The sequence below is a fragment of the Phytophthora infestans genome, genomic scaffold (genome assembly GCF_000142945.1).
Source record: "Phytophthora infestans T30-4 supercont1.79 genomic scaffold, whole genome shotgun sequence".
Taxonomy (NCBI): Eukaryota; Oomycota; class Peronosporomycetes; order Peronosporales; family Peronosporaceae; genus Phytophthora; species Phytophthora infestans.
The window spans coordinates 313,204-321,784 of NW_003303680.1; the positions used below are offsets into that span (position 1 = coordinate 313,204).

An 8,581-nucleotide genomic window follows, 5' to 3' on the forward strand; every position below is an offset into this window, starting at 1 on the left:
GCCATCGATTTAGACTGTGGGCTCCCACACGCCAAGGCCAACTCAGCCCGGCTGATCTTGCAGCTATTGCAGCCGGGTTTTCGGCTCATGTAGCCTCTACAATGCAAGACCTTGGAATCAAGAGGGTGATCGAACCGGTAATTATGTTTTTACTACTAATATTCTTTTAATGTCGATTTAACGATTTATGCAGCCGTGTTTTTTTAGTAGGTAGCTAAAAAGACAATCAGCAGACGTGGTGCGAGGACTGTGTGTGGGTACGATGCAGCGGTGCATCGAAAGAACGCGTAACCACAATGTTGCTCGGCGATATCGATGGTAACAAGTACGCGCCGTTTGCCATTACTGCACAAGTACTTCTTTACTTGCAGCAGGCTTACGCGCAATTAGATAAGTCAAGCGAATTAGTTGATCAGCCGCCATGGAGGAGGTAGAGCCCCAGGCGTCACCAAAACGCATCAACCCGCCTTTGGGTTCGCCAGTCCAACCACTTCCATCACTGAGTGTTGCGCTGTGGACTCGAAACGTGTTTCAGCTACAGCGCGCAGCAATGATTGAACACACCCTGAAGCAGGAGCACTACTCAAATGCATACCATTGGAAGCTCTGAGTACAAAGTCGCACCGTTCGGTTCGCTTTCCCCAGATAGACTCAGAGCTCACAAAATTAGCTTGACTGGCTTACATAAGAAAATTAAAAAAGCCAAACTACCGTATTTCGCATGTAGACCGATACACCCCATGTTATGATGGATAGGTGTCCCTTCAAAAATGATGTAAAAAACTGAAGAAACAAAATCTCAATTTTTAGACAGTTGTCTCTTCGATGATGTCTTGAACGGCGGCGTCATCACTTTCACTACCGGTAGCCCTTTTAGTAGCGAAGGTTTATCGAGTTGGGTCACCAACTGACTCGACGCAATGCAGCTCGCACTCGGCTCCAGTTTGCTTCGCTTAAACCCATTAGAAATTGTAGTAGCAGGAAGTGATTTCCACGCATGCTGAATCCAGTCACATATCAGGATCCTATTGGGTCTCGCAGCTTGAATGTTGTGCCACCAGTTGGGGGGGGGGGTAGTTGCTTTGTTGAGATGTCTTTTGACCTTAGACAAAGGCCGAGCAGGCCTTCTCTTGCAGTGAGAAATTCCAGGCGACATCCGCTGGCTGCGAGACAGCGGTCTCGCTCTTCGGCACTTTCATTAGCACTACGTTGATTGATGCAGCGTAAGTTCTCCACCTTTTGCGTCCAGTGGCCACTAAAATCATCCCACAAGAGCAGCACCGGCTCTTTTAGAGAGGGACGCCATCCAAAGTGGTGTTTTAAAATAATAACATACAGATCTTGATTCCATTACCCTAAAAAACAAAAAAAATAGTTTCAGCTGGCTAACTTTCAATTAGCGCACGTAAAACTATACCTTTGCTGTTACCATGAATTAGCAAATTGTGTTTTGCTTGAATCACCTTGACGACGTCCCAAACACGAATACCGAACGCATTCCTTTTTCCAGTATTTTCTGCTTGGGTTTCTTCGCTTTTTGAGGGCTTACCTTTCATAGCTATGCTTTCCGCTTCGTGGCGTCACTATTCATTCCTCAGTCTGTTTTATGACGTAAGTGGGGCAAGGTATGCGGTATTGCAGTTGAAAATGCCATCGCAAGCCGGAGCCCTTAGCGAACTCGTGTGTACCTTATTACCGGGCTCAGCTTCTAATAGTGATTTCTTTATAATAATAATAAAATGAGGCTTCCCGACGCTATCAACACAGAATGGATCGTCTGGAATACATGAATAACGTGAAAGCATATCCAAAGTCTTACTCCATGATTGATTACCAGCGCTATCTCTAGTATTGTTGCACATAACAGCGAGCAAACAGTTCTCGTCCCATCGCTTCTTGTAGTATGCAGCAATGAGACGCCCATCCTCTCGCAAAGCTTCCCACTCAGTGCGTTCTTCCGGCTTGAGGGAAGGTAACAGATCCGTGGTCAAATAGAAATCCTTTTCGGTGTCATGTAACATCATCGACTGGGTGACAAAGTCATAACTGAGACGCTCGTGACCGCGCACAACCGCCATCCTGCACAATGGGTCGTTACTGAACACCACGCGCTTCCCGACAGGAAGTTTACGCTTGAGCGAGCGTCCAACGCCATTCTGCTGGAATCCTCCCTTCGGTAAACCTGTAATGTCCATGAGAGTGTTAAGAATATCATACTGGTCTGCAGCGTCGTCGATAACGAGGCCCACTGCATCTCCCAGTCGACCTTCAGCAATGATCGCGGCTGGGACACGCGTCACAGACTCCTCATGTAAGTGGCAATTGTCGATTTCTGGCGCTTGGCCGTGGTCGCCTACAATGACAACGATAGTGTCATTGAGGGACCCTCCTTTCTCCATACGGTCCATGAAGTTGTTAAGCTCCATATCGGTAAAATACCTCACTTTCATGTACCTTTCGATCCTGTCTGCGTGTTCCTCGCCTTCGTACATGGCTGAAAAGTCAGGCTTTGCAGACTTTTCGAACCAGTAGGGCCATGATGGGTACGGTTCGTGATTTGAAATTGTGTAGTGAGTGATAAACATGGGCTTCTTTGGCTCCCCACGCTCCATTCTTTTTCTTTGCTTCTTCAGCTGGATCAGTAACAAGTCGCCTACAAGTTGAAAACTGACGTCATCATGGACACCCCAGCCAAACCCTCGATGTTCAGTGCCTCTCCAGTCAGCAGGACTAATTTTGAACCTTTCTCCCGCTAACGACTTCATCTTATTGGCGTCCCACACATTATCATATTCATGCGAAGGCAAGAAGGTGTTCCAGTTGTCAAATTCTAATGTGGATCCCGTAGTGAAGAATGTCTCGTATCCCTTTTCAGAGAATAATTGCGGTAGTCCCCACAGCTGGGTTTCTAACTTACCGCCAGTGATCCCGCTCTGTGTGCTGCTACGATACGGAACTTGAGCGAAAAGCAAACTTTCTAGAGAGCGACTCGTGAGGATACTGGACCAGATATTGCGCAGGGCAACGCCAAAGATTCCACTCCAATGATTAAAACATTCGGCGGGTTGTCGTTGTCAATTGTGACGTTAAAGGCGAGCTCTCCTTTGAAGCCTGCGGTGCGTCTGAATAGTGTATCATCTCCAAAGCGCTCATGTTCTTCGGCCTTGTCAATAAACTTCTCTACCCACGGTCCATCCCCCATTAGGTTTGCAAGTTCGACCTCCATAGGAGCAGGCTCAAATATGTGGAGGAGTAACTCGTTCAGTGTCATATTTAACCCTGTGTATACCACGAGCGGAGTGCAAGCTATCCGGACTGCTACTGCAAGCGCAGGTTCAACCACGAGGCCCAGGATGACGACAGCAGCACGTAGAGCTTGGTAGCTTGTAGTTGGCGCTTCGGTCGCCTTCTTTAAGGCATTATCAGTCGATCTTGTGCCATCTTCTAGAGTCATAGCCTTGTATTTGACACCTCCCGCACCGTTCTTCGACGATTTACCGATAGTAACGGGATTCAGTACTAGCTGGGTTGGGTTCCAGAGTGCCAGATTAGCCCACCTTGTCCAGACTCGCACCAACGCAAACAGTGCAGCAATAATAGCAAGATAACATGCAGTCACGTAGGCTACCTGGACTTCATCACTGGATATCGGAGCGTCTTTGAGATGTTCTCTCTCTCTCTCTGATCAACGAAGCGACGAGACTGAACGAGAAACGCATGTCGCGGTAGACCACAAGCATCATATCAGCTATGCAAGGCGCCATCACGCCTAGAAACAGCAGCCACGAGACCGTGGAATTTGCAATCTCCCCAACAATCTTCAACGACATCCCGCAAGTTGCTTTCAGGCGCTCTAGCGCCATTTGCTTGAGAGTATCGAACATCCAAAGCGCAGTCGCGACGTATGTCGTACACACAAAATCTTCGAGGAATCCAAGACTTAGCGCTGATATCTTGACGACTGCGGTGTTATCCGTGGAACTTCCGTACATATTCACTAGAGTTTTGAGAGCGAGACAGCGACTGACGGAGAAGTAGAACTGGACAAAAGCGAAAACGAAGAGCCAGCCTAACCACGGAAGAGAGCGTATGTCCACCGCTCGAAAGTCCTCGAATGACCATCTCCATCCTTAATTTTTTTGTAGCGTTTTCATTTGGGATGACGTGCTCGTCCCTGTTGAACGAGCGTAGATCGGAAAAACGAAGCTGAGTTGAATCCATGTCGCTCTGGTGGCGATGGAGCCGTGCCCTTGATTCCATGGAGGTTTCTCCGCCACACACTGAATTAAAAATGAGATTGAGGCTGATACGGAGTTATCCTGGTACTGTCCCATAGAACGTATTACTTCAGTAAAATGTAATCGACGTGACATTACTGTATTCACTCCTGGAGCAAATCTAAAAACAAGACTTATCGGTGGGATTAGTGCCAGATTCGTTCAGCGGACTCATCAATCTCTGATGGTGGGACTCAGCAAGGCGTTTATTTCACACTATGCGATAGGGCACAGATTCGATAGAGTTTTATTTAAAAAAAAATACTTTATTCTGTATCGTGATGCTGATATATCCACTGCCCAACTAACGTTTAATATAACATTTGTACAGCCGGACAATATCTTCAAGCGGACACGCGCTATTAATAAGCCAATCGTAATAACGCATTTCGCAAGAAAAACCGACGGGTGAGAAATTTGCAGAACGTTTTTTTTCACTTATTTTCGAGCGCACTCTGTAATCCATCTGTACCCACTCTCCCACAGTTCACCTGAGAGTTCAAGAACGATGCCACGAGGACGAAAGCGTGCTCCTGGGGGCGGCAGCCGACAAGCGATTAAATACGATAACCTGGTTGTTTACATCCAATTAGTGTGTTTCGCTCGTCAGAAATGTTTACCTCACGTCCAATCGCAAAAGGCGAGAGACGGTCTGATCGTGACAAATCCAGTCATTGTCGCAGGTCGGTAAATATTGACCAATACGCGCGCAGTGTGACGTTGCTGGGTATACATGTATTAAGATAGTCGGTAAGATGAAACCTATGTATTAGAAAGGCCGAGTATACTCATGCGAAAAGGAAGGTCAAAGCAGGAAGACAGGGAATGCGTGACAGATAAGTCCGTACAGTATTATAAACAATTCGGAACTAACAGTTTCTTTTATTTCTTAAACTGTTTACTGTTTATCTTATAAGTTCTGAATAAGCACATAATACCAAACCCTAAAAAAAAAACTACTGCATTGGTAAGACCATGGACTTCGTTTAACGCCGGTAAACGATCACTTTACTATTTGCATTCCAGCCCCCAAGCTCTTCATATTCTCGGCCAACGTTCAAAAACGTACTATGCGTCTGATAGCGGGCGTGTTGGCAGGTTTTTTGATAATCTGCGAAGCCACTTCGGCGAGTGAGTCCGACCATACCATGGCGTACCAGACGGCCGGCACGGATAATACTCAGCCCACTGACGCTGTGGAAAACAGCATCGCGAGCAAGCGGTTTCTAAGGGCCGACGTGGTCATGAACCGTGGCGTAGAGAGAATCTTCGAGGCTCTGAAAAACCTGCTACCTGGAGCCAAGATATTCGCGAAGGACGGGGCGTCATTTTCCGGGACATTCGTGAGAAAAATGCTTGGCGATAAAGCCTTTCGGAAACAAGAGTTTGAGCGCTGGATTCGATCTGATATAGACGGAACAGCCCTTCGGCGAATGCTTGGGGACATGAATAAGAAAGGAAGAGCGGAGCTTCTAAACAGATATACCGCTTTCCTTGGCTCAAAGGATGGACTTGTATACTACAAGCCAGGGCCTATTGCCTAGGAGAGTGACAGTTTCAATACGAGTTAGGTCGCTTTTCAATCAACATCAATTCGAAACACCGCAAGTTACGGTTATTTTACATCGTACTTAGAGAACTCGACAGCTAGGCAGCGGACTGCTTTGAATACCGGTAACAACCGAAGCCACTACCAGGTTACATCGTTAACTCTTGAATAAAAAATATTTTTTTAAAAAACCTATCGTAATTTTCTTTAGTTTATAAATACCGTCAGTTTAGGGACTCAACACTGTATTTTCTCAAATAGCACTCATATATAGCCAGGGCATCCCTGTAGCACCCAACGACTCGCTAACAGTTTTTTATAGGCCAATTTTCTACAAATAGTTGCAAGCCTAGGATATTGATCTCACTCGACGATGAGCGCGCAATTCATCGATGCGTTGGTGCAGCTTGTCTAACGAGTAGACTATGGCCCTCGGAAGTACGACCTGCAGAAGATCAAGTCCCGCATACCGTACATGAAGGACCGATACGTGCTGGGCGCGTGTGATGGATTCGGAGGCACCAGCACTGGTGTTCGTTGGCTCGTGTGATTTGGTGGCAGGGGTACGTGGGTATACACGTATTCCGAACGACCCCCAGCATGTCTTTGACATCCTCGGAACAACCAACATTCGGGAGTTCGTAGAGAAGGGTGCAAGGGAGGAGCAAGAAGAAGGCCGATTTTATTCGTCGGGCCAGTACAGCGTACACCTGCCAAACTACTACTCCAAGCTCGTATTTCCGCACAGCGAAGCCTATGTGTATAGGTCTGAATACTGGCTTCAATCTGGAAACCGTGAGTCCCCCATACACGTCGACCACGGTCGTGTGATTTCGTACCTACCCCCGTGCGCGAAGACGGCCTTCAAGATTTGGGTGGTATTTCCATCAGCTTCTAAGGCGACCACATCCTTCAACTACGGAATCAAGGAGGACTCCTTGAATAGGACCTACGTACGCCTGGAAGTTCGGTGCTTATACAACGACCCGGCGATGTCGTGTGCTCGAATAACCTGGTGTTTCACTCGGTACTTCTCGTCTACCAGAAGGGCACTGCTGAAAAATACAAATGGGGCGGTGTTTTGGCGACGTTGTGGTTTGTGAAGTGGACCGCGTTGCATCGTTTCGATATGCAACCAAGCTGGCATCAGGAAGCAAAAAGGATTCTGTTGGATCGTGGGAGTCTCTGCTAACAGCGTACTCTACGATGGAGGGACGTGTGTATGACCAGGCAAACTTCGAGCGTGAGAAGAAGCTATTCTATTAAAAGTTAAGGGCTCTGAGAAAGCTCGTCGAGGCGCGAATGCGAAGAAAAAGAAGAAGCGGAAACGGAATGAGAAGCTAGCTGCCGTATGGGCTGCCAAGCACCAAAATTGACTGCAGTACACTTTGCTCCTAATCAGAATTCAAACTTCTGATAATGCATTTCTTTTTTGCATCCTAACTTGCACTTTCGATTTGGGGGACTGTTTCGACGTACAGGTAGTTTTCAAAGTACTACTGCTTAAACTTGTACAAGCTACTTTTTGTCAAATATAAGTTCTAAAACACTTGTAGTTACGATCGCCTCCTCTGAAACTATGGGTTTTGCAGCCTATCTTGCACATTAACGATAAGTGGACCCAGCTTGTTTGAGGCAGCATCGAAACACTTAGCCGCACCATTTGTACAAGCCAGATTTGGTCACTCTGTATAAACGACCTCCACGCGCTTTTTTATTTAGCGTAAAGATCCAACAATCAAACACTCTGACACAGTTATCTCGCAGCCTAACTTGCAATATTTGTTTTCACATACATTTGTAAAGTAATTGGATAAGCTCAAGTAATATCTTAAAGTTTCTACAGGCCAGATTTGGCGTCTGTGTATTAGTCTTGGCACGCCAGAGCCTACGTGCGCTGCTTCTCCAGGATTCAGAATCTGGATCGGCCGCGGCCCTGGTGCCAATTATAATCAGAGAGTGTCCGTAAGGACTGATTCATTATTCACTGAGTCGTAACAACGGTTTGTACAAGCGGGAAAACAATAGGGCTGTCACTGAGGTCATGTCAATGTGATTTTTGTATAGTTTTTAAAACGCAGCCTATCTTGTCCGTCGACAAGCACACCATCTTTGTGAGCTGTTAGCATCGGTACGGTAGCTACCGAATCACTTCTACAAACTAGAATTTCCGTAACCGACTCTTGTTTAGAGATAACTACTTGAATTTATGAATGCGTTCACCTTTGCAGCAGCAAGTTTCTATACTACTCATGAAGTATTGTTACTCTATTTCTAGCGCCGGACCAAGGGAGCGCGGCCTACCAGCACTTCCCGAGGCACTTTCTACGCGACTTCACCCCTCTGTAAACCGGCGTTTCTCTTCCGTGTATGTCAGTAACCCCGCATCTATATTCATAGCGTACAGCGTGTGGATGCAGGATCCGTACTTGAACCAAAAGTTGCACGGACACGAGCGGGATTGCATATTCACGGGCCAACCCGATGCAGGCATTCCCTGCGTCTCCACATTTGCAGTGAGCTTGTTCAATTGCGAAGCGATCGGCAGGTCCTCTTCTGTCTTCTTTCTCATTACGTCATAAACGCGGGGCGACGGATGGCTAACAACATGGACCAAGTCACGTGACGAAATGTCGGGAGGATTGGATAGCAGGAAAGCAATGCTATTTCTCGAGGTAAAGCACACTGACAGTAGCCCGGCTCTAGCCATCGCTTTGACACATCGCACAAGTCTTGCGTCTAGCTCGCAAGTAGC

General features: G+C 46.9%; 2 protein-coding genes across 2 annotated transcripts; one reads left to right on the top strand and one right to left on the bottom strand.

Annotated features, from left to right (window-relative positions):
- Positions 1-1,845: 1,845 nt before the first annotated feature.
- On the bottom strand, positions 1,846-2,765 carry PITG_18667 (sulfatase-like protein; the record flags this gene model as incomplete). Its single annotated transcript, XM_002997255.1, has 2 exons — positions 1,846-1,880; positions 2,048-2,765. The coding sequence occupies 2 exons, from the start codon at positions 2,763-2,765 to the stop codon at positions 1,846-1,848; spliced, it is 753 nt and encodes a 250-aa protein (XP_002997301.1).
- Positions 2,766-5,347: 2,582 nt separating this feature from the next.
- Positions 5,348-5,821, top strand: PITG_23137 (secreted RxLR effector peptide protein, putative; the record flags this gene model as incomplete). Its single annotated transcript, XM_002997256.1, has 1 exon — positions 5,348-5,821. The coding sequence occupies one exon, from the start codon at positions 5,348-5,350 to the stop codon at positions 5,819-5,821; it is 474 nt and encodes a 157-aa protein (XP_002997302.1).
- Positions 5,822-8,581: the final 2,760 nt, after the last annotated feature.